The 18,299-nt window shown below is 56.3% G+C and overlaps 1 protein-coding gene across 2 annotated transcripts in view; it reads right to left on the reverse strand.

Annotated features, from left to right (window-relative positions):
- MINDY4 (MINDY lysine 48 deubiquitinase 4) overlaps nt 1-18,299 on the reverse strand; it is a 109,374-nt gene that overhangs the window by 13,427 nt on the left and 77,648 nt on the right. For both annotated transcript variants that reach the window (XM_077775445.1, XM_077775446.1), the window contains exons 14-15: nt 6,758-6,821; nt 3,620-3,781 (exon numbers count right to left, since the gene is read on the reverse strand). In XM_077775445.1, the coding sequence (XP_077631571.1) occupies nt 3,620-3,781; nt 6,758-6,821 (226 nt within the window). The remainder of the gene's footprint in view (nt 1-3,619; nt 3,782-6,757; nt 6,822-18,299) is intronic.

The raw sequence follows: 18,299 nt of genomic DNA on the forward strand, positions 1-18,299 counted from the left end.
TTTCAAGGGGCGCCTGGGTGGCTCTGTCAGTGAAACATCCGACTTCGGCTCCGGTCATGATCTCACAGCCTGTGGGTTCGAGCCCCGCATCAGGCTCTGTGCCCGCAGCTCAGAGCCTGGAGCCTGCTTCGGATTCTGTGTGTGTGTCTCTCTCTCTCTGCCCCTTCCCCACTCCTGCTCTGTCTCTCTCTCAAAGATAAACAAACATTAAAAATAATTTTAAAAAACATTTGCATCTCAAAAGCAAGGAAATGTGACCCTTCGAATCAAGAAGAGGCCTCTGAGGGAAAGAACTGAGATTCTATGGTGGAGAAGGTCAAGGCAGCAGGGGGCTGTGAGAGCAGACCCCTATTTAGATGGAGTGATTGGGTCAGGAAAGCCTTCCCTTAGGAAGTGACAGTTAAGTCAAAACGTGAAGGGAGGAAAAAGCAGGGACAGATCTCATAGGGTCTTGCAAGTCATGGTAAGTTAGGGATTTCAGTCGGCACTAGTTTGCTCGGGCCACCATAACAAGGTGCCGCAGGCTGGGTGGCTTCAACAGCAGATAGCTATTTCCTCACGGTCCTGCGGGCTGGAGGTACCAGATCCGGTGTCACACTCTCTTCTGTGTCTTCACGTGCTCTGCTCCTGTGTGTGTCTGTGTCCTAATCCCCTCTTCTTACGAGGACACGGGTCCACTGGATTAGGGGCCACCCTAATGACCTCATCTTAACAGAATCACTTCTCAAAAGCCCTCTTTCCAGATACAGTCACGTTCGGAGGCTCCGGGGGTTAGGACTTCAATGTGTGAATTTGTGAGGGGACACAGGCCAGCCCTGAACAGTGTCAGAGGATTGGAAAACCACTGACAGGTGGAAAGCAAAAGAATGATGTGATTCAATCTACTCTTTTAAAGATCACACTGGTTTCAGCGAAGGGACACAACTGGAAGGGGGTGGAGACAGGGGCCAGAGGTGTTGCTGGTGTCTAGACCAGCAACGCTGGGGGCTTGGACCATGGTAGAAATGGATGGAACAACTTAGGGTAGGACCCACATGGACTCGTGATGGGTCGGCCATGCTCCAGCATTTGAGTAAGTGAGTGGATGATGTCTTTGTGGAGCTGGGGAAAGTGGGAGGAGGCTGTAGCTGGCATAGCCTTCCCTTCCAGGCTTGGTCTTTGCTCAGGACCCTTCGCAAAGGCAGCAAGGCACGTGCCCTACAGGGCGTGGGAGAAGTGCTGAAGTTACACTCCCTGGCCCCATGCTGTCCCTTCCTGGGCTGCCAGTCCCCCGCCACCACAATCACATGGGTCAGGGTGGGGAGAGGGGGCTGGCCCTCCAACTACAGCTTGGCAATGCTGTGCAGCCCGAATTCACGAGCTCTGGGGCAGGGGGAGTGAGGCGCGAGTCAGAAAGGCAAGACCAGCCCGGGGGGGTCATGGAGAGCCAATGGAGGTCCAGAACATAGCCAGGCTCTGGCAGGACTCTGGCTAGCTCAGCAGGGGGAGCATGTCTTTGCCCAGAGCTTTCTCTGCTTTCCCCAGGCACATCTGGTGTGTGGGCATCTAATAAGCTCACCAACAGGCAGGACCTCTCTACCCTCCAGCCCCTACATATTCAGTAAGGGCCCTAGAACCTCCCAGCCGGAGGCTGCACTGAGAAGCCCACGACAGGTTGAATTATGGGCAAGTCCAGTTCGGCCATCTGTGAGAGAAAGCCTTCAGCCTTGTAAGAACAGCCCCAACCATGGATGTCATGCCCCAAGCTGTCCCAAATGCCAGATCTTCCCCATGGCCACACTGGTGCTGCCCAGTGGAGAGGGACCAGTCTGAGTCTGGATGCCAAACGTCCCTGGATTCCCCCCACATCCAACATGGCCAACCATGTAGGACCAGAGGAATTCGGTGACAGAGGGGAAGGCAGGCAGTGTTAAGAGAGAGGAAAGGCTTTGTCTGAACTGCCAGACCTCTGCCTTCTGAGAATTGAGGCCCAGTGCTCAGGGTGCTCTCGGGGAGAAAGCATGAGGGGAGAAACCCTTCCTTAGAGAGCTAGCAGCCTCAAGGGAGAGGAGCAAACACCCCTTGCCGCAGGGAGATACACGCCCCAGTCTTCAGCCAAGCACCTAACCGCAGAGGGGCATCTGCATGGATTCAAGAATCTGGATCCTCCTAGGCTATGAATTTCTTCAATCAGCATTTTATCCCAAGGGAAAGATGACCCCCAACTGATGTTCCCATCAATTATCCTCCCCAGACCGAAGGAAAATAGTTTACTTTTTGACCAACACCCTCAACACAAGAATGAAACCAGGGCTCATGGTAAGCCTGGGAATTCCACGAGCCTGGCCAAGGTTACCTCTCTCAGCCCATGGAATTTCGGGCTAAATGCTTTTAGAGCCCACCCAGGGCCAGATGCTCAGGGGCCCTGGTACTTCTCATGGGCCACGTGGCCACATTCCTGGGCTCCCTGCTGACACCAGCAAGTCAGGGAGGGAGCCCCTATCATTCTTTTCTCCCTATGTCTCTGAAAGCCACAGGTTAGCTTCCTGTCCGTGGGGGAAGGGGTGTCACCCAGAGAGGGCATCTGGGTGTGCAGCCATGCCACATGGCCCTAACAATGGACAGCATACCTGACCTGGTGATCAGGCAGGCAGGGAACCAAGAAATCAATCAGAGAACAATGTCTTATCTGAAGACACAAGAACCGAGGCTCAGACAAGGTCCAGCAGCAAGTTAGACAGGAACACAGGGCCCGGTGGCCCTGCCCACCCTGTGCAGACATGCAGTCACCCTGCCCTGCCCAGCTTCGCCTGGGGCCCAGCCCTTTCCAGGACCCTGGCTGCAGGGAGAGAGGAGGGAAAGGGACCAGTACACTAGCAAATAAATGGGGGGCCTATTAGGGTCTGAGCTGTGCCCTCCACAAAAATAGATGTAGATGTAACCAGTTAAGAGGAGGTTAGTGGGCTCTTGCCCCCGACATGACTGACATCCTTCCTTCTAAGAAGAGGAGGAGGCCCACGGGGAGAAGATGGCCACATGACGACAGGCAGAGATTGGCGTGATGAATCCACAAGCCAAAGAATGCTAAGGGTTGCCCGAAAACACCAAAAGTCAAAAGAGAGGAGGATGGATTCTCTCTCGGAGGGATTCAGCAGGGACACAGCCCTGCCAACGCCTTGATTTTGGACTTGTGCTGGGAGAACTTCTGCTCCGGGACAATCTCTGCTGTTTTAAGCACCCACTTTGTGGCGCTTTGTTGTGGCAGCCCTGGGAAACCATGACATGGCCTGAGAGCTCAAATCCGCTGTCCCTGAAGAAGACCCCATCCCAGCACCCTCCCCCTAACACATACGTGCGCACGTGTGCATGACAACTGCATCCACTCTGACCCACAATCACACTACAAACCCCTAGGAGTCCCTCGGAAACAACCTTTCCCAGAAGATGGCATCAGCTGGCTCTGGGGGTGAATTACGTGCCTGTCCTCGATAGCAGTGAAGCTATACTGCTTTCCAAACCCTCTGGGACTGAGACTGGACCAAATTCTGACCAGTTCTGGGACCTGGAGTTGAACTTCCCTTCCCCCGCTTTCCTTCTCCCAGGGCCCCTCCGTCTCCAGAGACTGAGGCGCCGCCGGTACCTGGCACACGTCGTAGTGCTCAAACAGAGATAAGAACCCAATGTCGCTGCGCGCTGCAATGCCTTTCAGCAGCGTGATGTTCCCGTTCCCAGAATCGAGCTCAACCACGTCGTTGAAAACATTGGACACAGCTTTCCCGGTCAGGAGCAGATTGACAAGTTCCTGTAGATTAAAGAAAGGGGAAAGGCTTGCCCAGGGGAGATCAGGAACAAGAGAAAAAGGGTGGAAAAGGAAGGAAAGCAAGGCAGGAGAGAGACCAAAATTATGGGGGGCTGTGACTGAGTTCCTACGAGCCCTCAGGACGGCTGCCAGCGGCCCCGGCCAAGCGACTCCAGGAGCTCATTGATCTTTGTGCCTAGGCGTTCACTGAGTGCCACCTCTGCACAGGACCCTGTCCTTGGCTCTGGTGGGCAACAGGCGAGTGAGGGTGTCCTGCTGGAGGGATGAATGGCTCCTGACCTCGGGTGTCCGGGTCTAGAGTGGGGATCAGGTATGTCCCTGCACGACTGAAGCACAACGTAGGATGTGACTGGGGCTATAAAAATGTGTGCACGGTACACTCCGGGGCCAGGCCGAACATGGGACCACATGGCTGAGTCACAGCCACTTTGTGGAAAAGGCACATTTGGGTGGCGTCTTGAAGGATGGTGTGTTTTTTCATAGACTTTTTTTTTTTAATAACTTTAGATTCAGAAGGATTTGTAAAAATAGTACAGAGAGTTCCTGTGCACCCTTCACCCAGCTTTCCCCAATGATAACATCTGACGCGACCAGAGCCCATTATCAACACCAGGAAGCAGACAATGGTGTGCAACACCAACAGCTCAGCTCCGGGCTGGATGTGGATCCCACCGGTGACGGTGGGGTCTTCGGGCAGGGAGGGAGAGTACGGGGCTGCAGAAGCAGAGAGGTGGAGGTGGGAAGCCCCAGTCTGGGTTCTAGCTCTGTCTGTGCTGTCGTCGGCAGGGTGGCATCACGTGCTCCGTGGCCATGTGACTTGTGCCACACGGCCAACAGGCCAACGTGCCTGCTATCCCCAGAACCGGGAGACTGTGACATGTGGAGCCCTGTTCCTCCAGCGGTCTCCTCTGGCCAGCGCCTCCCGCATCAAGGTGGCAGGAAGGGCTCTTCTCTAAGCGGGGCATCTTGGGCTCCAACCCCCTGTGAGGAATAGGGACACTGGAGCTCACACACGGGAAAGGCTTTACCCAGGCCCCAAAGCTAGTTAGTGACAGTGCGAGACTTCCGTCCACATTTTCCGGCTCCCTGCCTGGTGTCCGTCCCTCTCCCCTCACTTGCTACCCTCAGGGTACCAGCTGGGTGGTGAAGGTCCTGGAAGGGTGGCTGCTTGAAAAGGTCTGAGTGAGCCCAGCCTCAGCACCTGGGCAGGCAGGACCCTCTGCACAACCCACCCTGTCTGGTCTGGAGCACCCTTAAGGCTGGCAGGCGGCCATTGCCCCCATGCTACTTGGGAATGGCCAGAACAGCCCTTTCCCAGCATAAACTTTAGAGGTAAGAGTTCACAGGAGTGTTTTCCCCTGAATTGTAAAAGCCATGCCCCGGTTAATAAGTCCCTCCGTCAACACCAAGACCCCTGCCCTGGTGGCAGTAAAAGACGCCCCCTCCGATGGCCAGAGAGGGAACCCCATTGGAGGGAGATAGCAAAGGGGCCCCATTGTGTCCCTGCAGAGGAAACGAGAAAAAATTTGGAGGAAATGTCTGCTCTGAGATACCGCACCTCAGAGGCAGCGGCCGCTAAGAAATGAATGGACTTTTTCAGACGGGGTCGAGTTTTCCCATCTGGTTTTCAAGGAGACACCCCATCTGTGTCAAACCTTCCTCAGAGCAGAAAGCCCTCTTGAAATGAGGGAAAAGGGGCAATACCTTGCTCCCTGCCCCAAGACTCAAAATCACGTGGTGGCAAAGGTCAATGGTCATGTAGCCTGCTACTCAAAGTGTGGTCCATGGAGCAGCAGCAGCCCGCACACCGGAAGCCTGGTAGGAATTGAGAACCTCAGGCCCCAGGTAGGACCCGATGAATCTGAACCTGCTCTTGAGCAAGCCTCCCATGGTGCGGGCTCATATACACATCAGAGTTTAAGAAGCATCGGTCTAATCCAAACTCCTCATTCGACAAATGAGGAAACTGAGGCTCGGGGAGGGGAAGAAAATGGGCCCAGCTCATCTGTGTGTGAAGCCGTGAACACAGCTCAGAATGAGCCCGAGACTGTGGTCTGGCATCCTCTGCACTCTGCTGGAGTGTCCACCCCTGGTCGCATGTCTCTCTGCCCGCTGAGGGGGAGGCTCCCTTCCCTGAGGCCTTTCTCCAGAAAGGTGGGTGTCAGCCAACACCCCCCCCCCCATAGTCCCTTGCGTTCCCTGGACAAACTGCAGGTCCAGAGGTGGCCCCTGCACGTGCCCAGGTTTGCGGACATGACACAAGTGAGCCAGGAACATCAGGACAGCTGGGTCCTCCTTTGGGCCTAAGCAATTCTGCCCAGTCTGTCTGTGCTACACACGCTGTTCCCACGTGTGCTGAGGGGCAAGTGTAACTATGGCCCGGTGGCCACTCTGGGAGGCCTGGCCGTGCAGAGGAAGGTACAGGCAGAAGCCAGGTATAGCATGTAGCCCCCAGTCCTGGTGCTCACGGATGGGGCCATGAACAGATCCCTTCTCTGGTGTCACTGTGTGTCTGGGATGATCGATGACAAGCAACTGGGCTAAGGGACCCCCTGCTCCATCAGGCCCCTCGAGGGACCCTTTGTGAGGCTGCAGAGGAGAAAGTTACTGTCAGGACGATGTCCTGTGTGAACATAAAGGGCGCCATGGCCCTCATCCCCCCAGCAGGCTCAGAGCCCCCAGTCTCTGCCCCCGGGGTGTCTTACTGCAGCCCTGGGCTATGCAACGCCTGGCTCTGTCCCCAGCCCCTTTGGTATCCCTTGCCATGCCAAGCACACATGTAGGGTGCAGCACACTCTTCAGAAGTGGAAGCTGAACTGAGTGGCCTTTCTAGGTCTCCATGACCATGAGGCCCAACAGAGGCTGGCATTGTGGGGGGAGCTGGCACAGGCAAAGAAAGAAGGGAGGAGGAAAGAAAAGAAGCACCCCGCTGCCCGGCGCCCCACTGCACCCCCTGACCTGGGTGCAGTATCCATGTGCTCCAATCAGGTGACTGGTGGGGACGTCGAAGTCTTGGCGAACACTGGAAAACACGGAAGTGATGGCATTAGCGTGCCTCTGCCTGGTGCTCTGGGCAAGCCTCACCAGGTGAGCTCGGATCTGGGGTGAGGCCAGGCCTCCTCGGCTCACACTCACTCTGCTCCAGGCAGCAGCCTCCACTCTGGCTTCACCAGGGCCACGGCCGACGCAGAGAATGGTGACAGAAGAGCGACGTGGCAGAAAGGCCCCTGCAATTGGAACCCAGAGTCCTGCTTTCACATGCCAACTGCTGCTTACTCACAGTGGGTGCTAGGACATCCTCGTCCATCTCTGGGCCTCAGTCTGTGAGTCTGTTCAATGGGAGCAAGTCTCTAATGCCTGCTTGAGTCCTAAGACAATAACTGCCACCACCTGGGCACAGACCTTGTGCAGGACCCATACTCGCATTATTCCTCCAACCCCGAGAGTAAACCAAGGCTCTGAGACTTGCTCAGGGCACTTGACTCCTGGACTATGGAGCTGGTCGGAGAACCCAGCAGCCAGTCTTGGAGGCCTGTGTCCTCCCTCAACCCCAGGTTACCACAGCGGCTCTACCCTCGGAAGGGGGGCCCCACAAGGCATGAGGTGAAAAGCCCCTTTCCCAAAACACATCCCTCAAAGTGGAAGAGACCAATTTCTAGGGCTGTACAGAGCTGGAAACTAGGTGTCATCGTCGGCAGTGGCTCTGTCATACGCGGGGCCAGCCCCAGGAGGCAACCCTCCCGCCATGAATCTCAAGGCTCCCCTACAACCTAGAAAGACCACCCCTAGGACACAATTCTTTTCTCCTCCCCCCACATAAATCCTTCAGGAGACTGTTACTAACCAGAACCGTGGATGATCAAAGAGGAAAGGATTACTATATTTTACAGACACAGAAAGACCCAGCATGGCATCACTTGGGGTCGGGGGGAGACATGAGGCTGCTGCACGTGCCCCTGGGCTCACTGTCTGCCCAGCCCACCTCCTCCAGCCCCACCCCGAAGAGACCACAGACAGACCCCCCAGAGGAAAGGGCTCTCAGTGATCACGACGTTTGTTTTCCCTTTTAATGCAAGAGAAGAGAAACCTGGTCTCAATTTTATGCTTTCAATCTAAGATCCGCCCGAAGTCCACAAACCTAAACCACCCTGGCTCCTGTACCCTCCCCAAACGAGTCTAGAAACTCAAGCTCCATGACCTATGTAGAAGATGCTTTCTTGTGGTTTTTAATAACCGTGGCCAAATGGGGATGGTTTGCGGTCCATGTGGGCAGATGGGCTGAGGTCGGCACTGCGGGGGCCCGGCGGGGGAGCATGGAGGCCTGGGGGTCCTGGGAAGGGCCCGGGAGGCTCCCCCACCCGAGAGAAGGGGGAAGGAGCAGGCTGGGGCGCCAAATGGCCGCGGGCAGCGCTCGACCGGTGCTGGCTCAGGCAGAAGAATTGATGGAAACGCTCTCTGCAGCATATACGGGCATCTTCTGAAGAGAAGAAAATAACCTCAAAGGAGCCCCGGGTGGACCGATAAGCATCGCTGGCCCCAAGCCCGCCTGAAGCTTTCAGAAGCGGTCTGATCTTCATAATCTCACAGCCTCGTGCTCACCCAGCGGGTCTGAGGGCCTGCGTCAGCTGAGCGCAGGGGGACAGGCAGAAAGGACAATGGGAGGAAACGGTGATTGCATCCTTAGGTGCAAACACGATGGGAAATTCAGGAGCGAGCTCGGAGCTTGAAAGCGAGAAACGTCTGCATTTCACATTAGGGCATTCGGGAGACGCCAGGGAGTAGCTTACGGCTTAAGAGATTTACAGCTTTGGCAAATCTAGATGCCCAGACCTCCCTCTTAGGGGAATTCCCTGGAGAGCTGAGTGTCAGGAGTCCTTGGGCAAAGAAAAAAAGGCTTCTGCTCTGCCGGAGACAGGGCGATGCAAAGGGCAGGGCCGTCACCGGGCCCGAGCTCCGGCCCCGGCCTGCCGTGTGGTGGCGAACCTCTCCTCTCTGGCTTCAGTCTCCCCTTCTGAGACACGAGGGACTTGCGTGCACAGGATGAATGGTGTTATGGGCTGACCTGTGTCCCTCCTGCCCCGCCCCAAATTCGTATGTTGCAGCCCTAACCCTAGTACCTGAGAATGTGGCTGTATTTGGAGACAGGGCCTTTAAAGGAGTGATTTAAGTTCACCAAGCCCATTAGCATAGGCCCTAACCCAGTCTGACCGGTGTCCTTTCAAGAAGAGGAAACTTGGACACACAGAGGGACACCAGGGATGCACAGCTGCAGGGAAAACACCATGTGAGGACACAGAAGGTGGCAGCCACCTACAGGCCCAGGCCAGAGGGCTCAGAGGAAATCAGCCCTGCTCACACCTTCATCTTGGACTTCCAGCCCCCAGAGCTGTGAGCCCCTGCTAGTCAAGCCGCCCAGGCTGTGTCACTTGGTTACAGCAGTGCTAGCAAACGAACACAGGTGGCCTCCAACATGTTTCCACTCAGAGCTCTCTCTCCCAGTGACATCTTCTAGGCAGAAGCCACATATATAAGAGCTACTCCGACGGCGCCCCATCCCTCTCCCTCTCCTAGCCTCCATGGCCCCTCTGGGGTACCCCCAGGTCCCCAAGGCATGCAGTGTCCGGAGAGCAGAGGCTGAATCAGAGGGGCTGCCTGAGCTCTGAGGTTCCCACACAATCTGGGCTTCTGAGAAGCGACGACGAGCCCTTCCCTGGGATTGATAACCATTCAGTCTAATGGGCAGGCCGTCCCTTCCACAGTCTGCCTGGGGACTGGACAAAGGCTGGGCCCTAAATGAATTCAGCACAGCCTGGCGACACAGGTGCCGGGGGCCGGGAGGAGCCACGGCTTGATGAAGTCTGTCCCCCCCACCCCGAGGCTGCTGTGCCCTGGGGACCCTTCAGGGAGCAGGAGTTTCCCTGGATTTTGGATTCCAAGAAGCACAGTGTGGGAGGAGATGACTGGACTTGCCCAGGGCAAGGAAATTTATGAGGATGGCCTCGGGCCTGGCTGCCCTACCGCCGACCTCTTCAGTGATCTAGGAGCCAAGGGCAAGACCCTGGACCCATGGTCGGAGTGACGGCTCGCCTCAGAGGTATCTGGAGGAAGGAGAACAGAGAGCTCTTCCCAGGATGCCAGCAAGGACCGCTTCTCCCAGCTGTGCCCCCATCGAGCACCCCCAGAGACAGTGCACTGTACCCAGAAACAGAACAGAGAGGACGCCAGGGCCGGCAGAGCCCTCGGGGCTCAGTACTTTGCAGATGGAAAAATGGACGGCTAGCAAAGGAACTCAAGTGGCCCAGTGCTGGTGACAGGTCCCGGCCCAGATCCAGCCCCCGAAGCTGGGCTAGGGCTCTGCTGCCTCCTCCCACTCACTCCTTGTCACACATCTCAAAGGGACAGAAGCTCTGCCACCGAGCAGAGGCTCTGCCACTCGAGCCTCAAATCTGCAGAATCTCTCGTCCCCCTCTCCAATACATCATCCTGTCCAAAGCCTCGTGAGTCCAGGAGAGCAAGGGCCGCCGTCGCCATCCTACTGAGGGGGAAACTTGAGGCCCAGAAAGGAGAAGGGACTTGTGGTCTTGTGGTGACACAGGCAGCCGGCAGGCCAGGACTGCGTCCCCAGCGCCAACGTCACACAGTGTCCCCTGTGGCCTGGGAGGCCAGCTCCAGGAAGGTCCGGGAGCCGTCAAGCCCCACTCCTGCTCCCTCCCTCCCTGGCTGGGGCACGGGCTTGTCCCTTCCCCCTAAAGCCTCCCCAACGTGCATCTGAACGTGTGAACCTGAGGATCTTGCACATTAAGTTTCCGAGTAAGAAGAAAGTATGTCTAAGTGGCCTAGAGACACGGTTCCAGTCCATAGTCAGAGCCACTCACCTAAAATCAGTGTCTGCGACGTGGAGTCGTGGCCAGCTCAGCCTCAGACTGCCTAGTGACCCCAGGCAAGTCCCTGCCTCTCTCTCAGCCTGTGTCTTCACGTATAAAACCAGAGGACTGGAGCAAGGGGAACGTAGGGACCTTCTGGCATGTGAAGAAGTGTGTCTGGTTCATGACGCTGATGTTTAAAACATCAAGCCTAAAATAGGTGGTAATGAACCCGGGAGGGCCAGGCCGGACACCTCCCCTCTATCTGACCCCAAGGAGGCGCCAGGCCCCAGGGCCACCACCACACCCCGCCCCCTCCCCTGAGAGTTCTGTTGACTTTTGAAGACAAATCCGTAGTGAGAAGGGCAGCTGTGGAACAAGGAAGAGAACTTGGGCTCTGAGGTCAGGGGGCCCTGGATTCAAATCCAGTCACTGCCCCTTCCGGGCTGTCCCCTCTCCGAGGCTGCTTTCCCCCAGCAGGAGGGGTGGGTGCCTCCCTCACAGATCGCTGTGAGAACTGAACGAGGTGAACTATATAAAGCATCTGGCATTTGGTAAATGTCACTTCCTTTTTCCTACGATAACAACAATAACAACAACGAAAAACACAATGACCAAGAGGTCACGATTCCAGTAACCTCAACTACTCGTATCGCGGCCAAGAACCCGGAATAAATTGAGGCCTGCGAGTGGTTGAAATTCAGCTATGAAGATCTAACAAGGATTTGGGTAGAGTGGGTATATTGACCGTTTTCCCAGGAAGGCCTGCAGGGAATGGGCGATAAGCCAGGACACCTGGCTGTTGAGCCCTCACTGCTGCCTACACCGTGTGACCTTTGGCAAATGGCTTTCCTTCTCTGAGCCGTAGGTATGTCATCCCCTGATGGAGACAGTACCCACATCAAAGAGATGTTGCGATAAGGGCCAAGACCATAAAAGGGCCCTGGCTAACTGCAGAGAGCCCCACAAATTGGAGGGTGTGGCTGTTATTTCCACTCTCCAGGCAGGGCCCTGGAGAGGAAGTGCCGAGGTGCATGGATGGAGAGAGAGGAGCCGGAAGGAAGGGAAAAGCAGAGGCGTCCGGGCCCTTCCCAAGCTGCCTTCCGCCTCACCACCCTCTAGACCTCTCCCCACGTGCTGGCACCTTCCTTTCCAACCAGACCTTGTGCAATTGTTCCCTGCAAACCCCCGCCACTGGCCTTTGCCTGCTTTGTTCTCGCTGCCTGCCAAAATCCTTCCCACGTAGCCCTCGGAGCCCTGCTAAATGTTACCTCCTCCAGAAGGATACTTCCCTTGCCCCAGGACGGATATGCCCCAGCTCTACTCAGCTGGCCCTGTCCTAAGAGCACCCGCCGATGCTTTTCCAGTGCCGGGCTTGTCCCTCCAGGCAGCAAGGATTACGTTGTGTCCATCTGCTCCCGCCCCGCACCTGGCACCCAGACTTGAGCTCTAACTCTGCAGATGCACAGCAAATGGGTCCTAAATTGTGTAAGTCTGGCCCACAGCCATCCCAGGAGAAGCCGTAAGGAAGGCCCTGATGGAACAGCCTCTGGAAGCTGAATCCCAGGAGACGTGCAGAGGCAGGTGGAAGGAAGCTTCCCACCCAAGCGGCCAAGTTTGGCCTGGAACAGAAGATTCTACCAAAGAGTTAATTCCCTCCATTCTCCTTCTTCCCCTTCTTTATCTGGACACCCAAGCCTTTCGAGGAACACAGAGGCAGAGCCCTTAGGCAGGCGGGTCAGCGTGCTAGGTGCACAGATGGTCAGGCACTGTCCCAGCTCTGCCACTAAGCCCGCTGTGGCCTGGGCTCCGTCGCCCTCCTCCTCCATGGGAGACTCAGTGCCCATGGAGAGACCTCCAGCCCTCGGCCACACCCCACTGGCACCCACTAGCCATGACTTGCCGCCCCAGCAGCCTGGAACGAGGCTTGCTTTGCCCAGATTACACCAGCTGAAATTAAATGGAGAATGAAGCTGGTGGACCGCATCTGTTTGGTAGGGGCCTACTCAAGGGCCCTGTTGCTCACTTCCCCTTCTAAGTTGGCAGACACAGTGAGGCAGTGCCTGGCACTCCTCCCCCAGCCCGTACAGGGATGTGGGCACCGCATCTTAGCCTGGAAGCCAGGACACTCAAGGATGGTGTCGGCTTACCACCAACCTGCCGTAACATCTTAGATCCGTTCCCACATCTGTAAATGGGAGAATAGCCCCAGGCCTCTGGGCCTGCCCCTTGGGTTACTGTAAGCCCCAGAAGCCCAAAGTGACAATGAGGACCTCTCTCTCCTCCACCTCCGGCGAACCTGGGTCTCCAGCCCCCTTCCCTCCATGGGGGTAAGAGGGCTTCACAGGGCCCTCAGACGGAGCCACTGTAGAGGGACACAGGAGCAGGTGGCCAAAGAGAGGAAGCAGGGTCAGTAGAAGGAAGTGGGGTCTGAGTGGAGGGTCTCCCATTTCCAATGACAAAGGTACCCACAAGTCCTTTGCGTCTATCCACCACATACCCCCTTGGGCCTCTTCAGACACACATGCTGAAAGAGCTCACTAGCATGGCCTCCACCCTAATTGAATCAAGGTTAAGGTGACTTGGAGTTCATTGAGGAAGTTCCTCTCCTCCTGTTCCCTAGCTATACATAAATGATGTAGGCATGCCGAGGAGGCAGGGCCCTTAACCACTGTGTCGGGTCTCTCATGTTGCATGTGGGAGACCCAGGTGAGGAAGGCCAAGGGCTTTGTTCAGAGTCCACAAAGCAGTTGCTGTCTGTGTGAAGTCGGGGCGCCTGGTCTGGGTGGTCGTGTGTGCATCCCATTATTCTGGGGTGGAGGGGTCCAGGCAGGTGCAGCAGGAGGGTGGAGGAGGAAGCCGAGGGGTAGCCCGTCTACCCCCTCCCATCACAATGGCACATCCAGGACCACCAAGAACCTGGGATTCTCAACAAGAACAGCCCGCTGCCCAACTCCTCATGCCACAAGCCACAAGCCACAAGCCCACCCACTGCTAAGGTGGACTCTGGCTCGGCAAGCTCTGCTGGATCTGAAAGTGTTGTACTTTTCTTCATTTCTGAGAGGAACCAGTGGGGGCCTCCATTAAAGCCTGGGTCTTATCTGCCCACAAACTCACATCTTCATTCCTGTTCCTTGATACATCCCACACTCCAGTCCATCCCTTTCTCAGCCAGCATGGCACACCTCCGTGGGTTCGGCTTGCCTTCTGGGCCCCCTGTGTTCACAAGCCCCACGGTGGGTGCAGCCCAGGCCTGGCCACCATGAGGTGTCAGGAGTGGGGTCACGGCTGCCAGCAGGCTGAGGAGTGCTGGGGAGAGGGCTTCCTCTCTGCTGGGCCCACCAGAGCCTGCCACGCAGCAGGGCCCTCCTGAGAACGCAGACCAGACAGAGGTAAGAAGTGTGGCCAGACAGAAGGAGAGATGCCATGTCCCAAAGACACTGTCTGGTTCCTAGATCCAGCCACTCCTGAAGCCCTTGGCTTTTGATATGAATCAATTAGTAGCGCTGTTTTGTGCTTACACTGGCTAAGAATCAAGTTTCCATCACTCCCCTTTGCATTACCAACACTCAGTGTTGGCTTGCATTTCAGGGCTATTTCTACAAAGAACGAAACGGTGCTGTTGTTTTTCCTCTCCTGGAGAAAGTGACAAGAGAGCAACAAAGCCACCATGGTGTGGCCGCTACCCCTCACCGTCAGCACCTGGCTGGTGCTGTTCAAAACTTACTTCAGCACATGACAAACCACTGCCTGTTTTGGACTTCCAAGATTGCCTTTGGACAGCCCAAGTTGGCACTGTAGTGAATGTCCAGGGCCTGAGGCATGAAAAGGGTCTCTTCACAGCTGTCCTCCCCACAACCGCCTAGCCCTAAGCTACCCAGTGGGCATCTCCAAAGCCCTCCCCTGTGCCAGGTCCTGCCTCACTGCTGGCTCCCGGGGGCCAGAGCACCCTTGCACTGCGCCATGCAGGTCTGGCTCTGAGCCGGCCCCGACCCCAGAGCCCTGCGCATCTTAAGGACTCGTGAAAGCATGCTGGGGAAAGTTCTAAGCCATGCGGTTTGGAAAGCGGTGGAGCTAGGGAAGCACGAAAGCCTGTACAGATTTACTGTTAGCAACTCAAGATCTTAGAAAAGAAAACAGATGGCTTGAAATCAAGAGAAAAAAAATAATAAAACCTTGACAAGGCTTTGCAGTGAGTCCCAGTAAACAAAACTCAAAGGCCAACTTCGCTACTGTTCCTTCAGCTTCTGAGGGAGAAGTGACCAGGCCATGCCAGGCTGTGTGTACATCTGCCCTCAGTGCCCTGACCCTGGCCCCACCCAGAGCTGGCAGCAGCCCATGGACAGAAGGCACTGACTTGGGTACAAGGCCTGCCCCCGGGCGTCAGGCATGAGTCTGAGACCCTTGCTAGGAAGGAGGGGCAGCCATATGCTCAGCCACATATACGCTCACACAATCAAGTCACCTTCATAGCCACCGACACCCGCATCACCTCACACCCAGCGCCACAACCTCACAGAGCCATCATGCACGTGCACACACGACTACAAATGCACACGCACACCCTGTACTTATAAAGAGTGTGGGGTTCCGAGCCCCACGCTTCACTTCTCCCCGGCTGCCCAGCACGTGATCTGAGAGACTGTCCTCTCTGGGCTACCCGGACATGTTTTCAACTGCCCAAAGTGATAACAGATCACCCTGAAACGGCATCAAAGGGTTTGGCAATGCTGAACCTGATACCCAGAGCAGGAAGGCCCTCGGGGATCGTCTGGTCCCATGGCTGTTAAGCTGTGTATGCAGAGCTGGGGCTTCTCCAAACAGGGGTCTCCTGGGGCCAGGCTGGAGACAGGGAGGGGCAGGCAAGGGGTCTCCGCCTCCCCACCCCACCCTCACCCCACCTCCCCCGGGCTCTACTCAAAACAATCCTGGCTACATCTGCTTTTTATAGTGAGCTTTGGGACGCTGTGTTTGGAAAACAGTCAGATGTCAGGTTCCCTATAGAAAGAATTTCAGCAGCACAAGTTTGCCTGCCCCCTCCTGTTAGAGATAAAGGGCCTAAGGCACCGGCTGGGTCAGCCATAAATGTGCCGGTAACAGAGCAGAGATGGGGACCCAGGTGTTCTGAAGCTACATCGGCAGCCAGTGAGTAGGGCGCTTTCACGGGAACTGTCACCCACTGGGCCACCCTGGACAAGCCTGTCAGCCCAGCCTGACACATGGACCTCATACCTGATGACATCTGCCCCCATGTGCCCAAGTGCCCACAGAGAAGGGCCTCTGCAAGGTGCTGGCCCCTGCGGCAGGCCAGGGTGGGGTGGCCTTTCACAATCCCAAGGCCCTTATCACTGCCAAGTGAATCACGGCAAGCCTCCAGCCGGGTCTGGCATCCCTCCTGAGAACGGGTATCAGAGGGTCTGGGGAGCTGAGGAAGCACCTCTGGAGTGCGTGGCTGGCACATAAGGGGCACAGACCATTGCGGGAGCTCCCTCTTCTAAGGCCAGAGAACAGCTTCTTAGAGGATCCCCAAAAATGCCGGGAATGCTAACGTGCTGTTTTTAATAACGACAGTGTGACTCCCTCCTGGGATCTGGGCACCATGTTGACGGGCTCTTCTCCTCCTCACCATCAGTCCTGTCTTTCCTCCGCACCCTGCCACCCCTTTCAGGAAGCCCCCCAGACTGCGGAAAGGAGTGGCCGGCTCCCCTCCGTGACGTCGCCAGCAGCCCTGTGCCCACAGCCTGCCCCACTCCCCACCCGAAGCCCTCAGACGGTCTCTCTAAAAGTGGTCTTGAACTTGAACAAATAAGAGTATTTGTTTAACAAATAAGAGTAGCTTCCATGCAGTCTTCTTGGAAGGGAGGGGGGTGCCCAGGATAAGACAAGCCCCACGAGTGCCTGCCGGGTCTGATGCGAAAGCAGATCTCAACCAGGGAAGGTCCTCTGGAGCCCCGAGTGGGAAGGAGATGGTCTCAGCATGCTCTTACTCCTTCCCCTGCCCTGAGAGCAAGGGGCAGGAGGTGCCTCCAGACAGATCTTATGTGTCTCTGAGTCTGTGTGTCTGTGTGTCTATGTATGTATATCTGTGTATATCTATATGTGTGTATGTGTGTGTGCATCCGTGTCTGTGCATCCATGTGTGTGTGTATGTATGTCTGTGTGTCCATGTGTCTGTGCGTCTGTGCATACATGTGTGTCTGTGTGTGTGTGTGTGCATCCATATATATCTGTGTGTGTTTGTGTATGTATATCTGTCCATCTCTGTGTCTCTGTATGTGTATATATGTATGCCTATGTGTCTGTGTGTATTTACACGTCTGTATATGTATGTACACAGGTCTGTGTGTCTCTGTGTATGTGTATGTATGCCTGTGTGTGTCTATGTGTATGTGTGTGTCTCTATCTACACGTCTATGTGTGTCTGTGTGTGTGGAGTGGACAGGAGGCACGTGGCAGGGCTGAGACTTCAGGCCTGTTAGCATGAGGCCGTGTGGGTCCAGCAGGGCAGCCGTTCCTCACACAGATGACCCCCAGGAGCCAGGGCCTGGGCGGAGACTCACGCCTGCCTGGCTTGGTTGGATGGGGCAGGGAGGGGATAGACACGGCCCAAATCCTCCCGCTCTGGACGACACAAACAGCAGAATGGCCACGGGGCTCTGAGGGCCCGTGCACATGGAGACGACCTCCAGGGCCGCTCCCTGCAGGAGCACACCAGGTGGTGAGGAGGTGCCCTATGACCACCAGAGCAGAGACACTCTGATCTGAGTCCTACCCCCTCAGAGCCGGAGGGTTCCCCGTACAGATGCAGAGACGGAGGCCCAGGAGATCGCACAGCCAGATGTCACCAGGCCTGGCCCTCCTGAGAGCCCAGCTTCCCCTCAGGTAGCTCAGGGGTCTCACCCACATACCCGGAGACCCCCACCCAACCCGGGCGGCCAGGGATTAACAAACTCGGGCCTGGGGAGAAGACGCCATGGCTTACGGACTCTGGTGCACGTGAGCCCGCGCCAGGAATGAATCATATCATTATGGCAGGATTAGAAGAAAAATGCCATTAGAAAATCTGTGCGTGCACCACATTTAATAAGGTCAGTAGCAGCAAGCAGCAGGCAGGCTGGCGGCATGAGGCCACAGGGCCCCCGCGTCCTCCTCCTCCCAAGCCAGAGCCCGTGGGGCACAGAACAGGCCCTGGCCTGGCCCGGCCGCGGGGAGCAAGCGTCTCCTTCTACCAGGGCCTCCCCAGCCTGGGCACCACATGGCTACTCTTTCTACCTCCCCACTCCCCAGGGCCCACCTGCATGGGACTGTTCCCAAATCGGCCCCCACAGCAAGCACCCCCCCAAACTGAAAATTCACTCCCTGGGTCTCCATGGTCCCTGGAGTCTGCTGGCTACTTGGAAAAGGAAGGGGTAATCGATTGTACTTTACAAAACTGTGAATGTGGTGTTAATCTGCTCCCCTCCCTGGTGACACAATGCCCAGATGACAAATATGGATTAGAGGTCTAGAAAGCTCATGGAGAATGGGCGTGATGGAGAAACTCCAGCTCTCGGGCAGCCGGGCGGCTGCATGTGATAAGGGTACATGGAACTGAAGTCCTCCACTTCCAGCGCCCCCGGGGTACCTGCCTACCCGTG

This window comes from Crocuta crocuta, unplaced genomic scaffold (assembly GCF_008692635.1).
Source record: "Crocuta crocuta isolate KB4526 unplaced genomic scaffold, BGI_CrCroc_1.0 scaffold197, whole genome shotgun sequence".
Classification (NCBI taxonomy): Eukaryota; Metazoa; Chordata; class Mammalia; order Carnivora; family Hyaenidae; genus Crocuta; species Crocuta crocuta.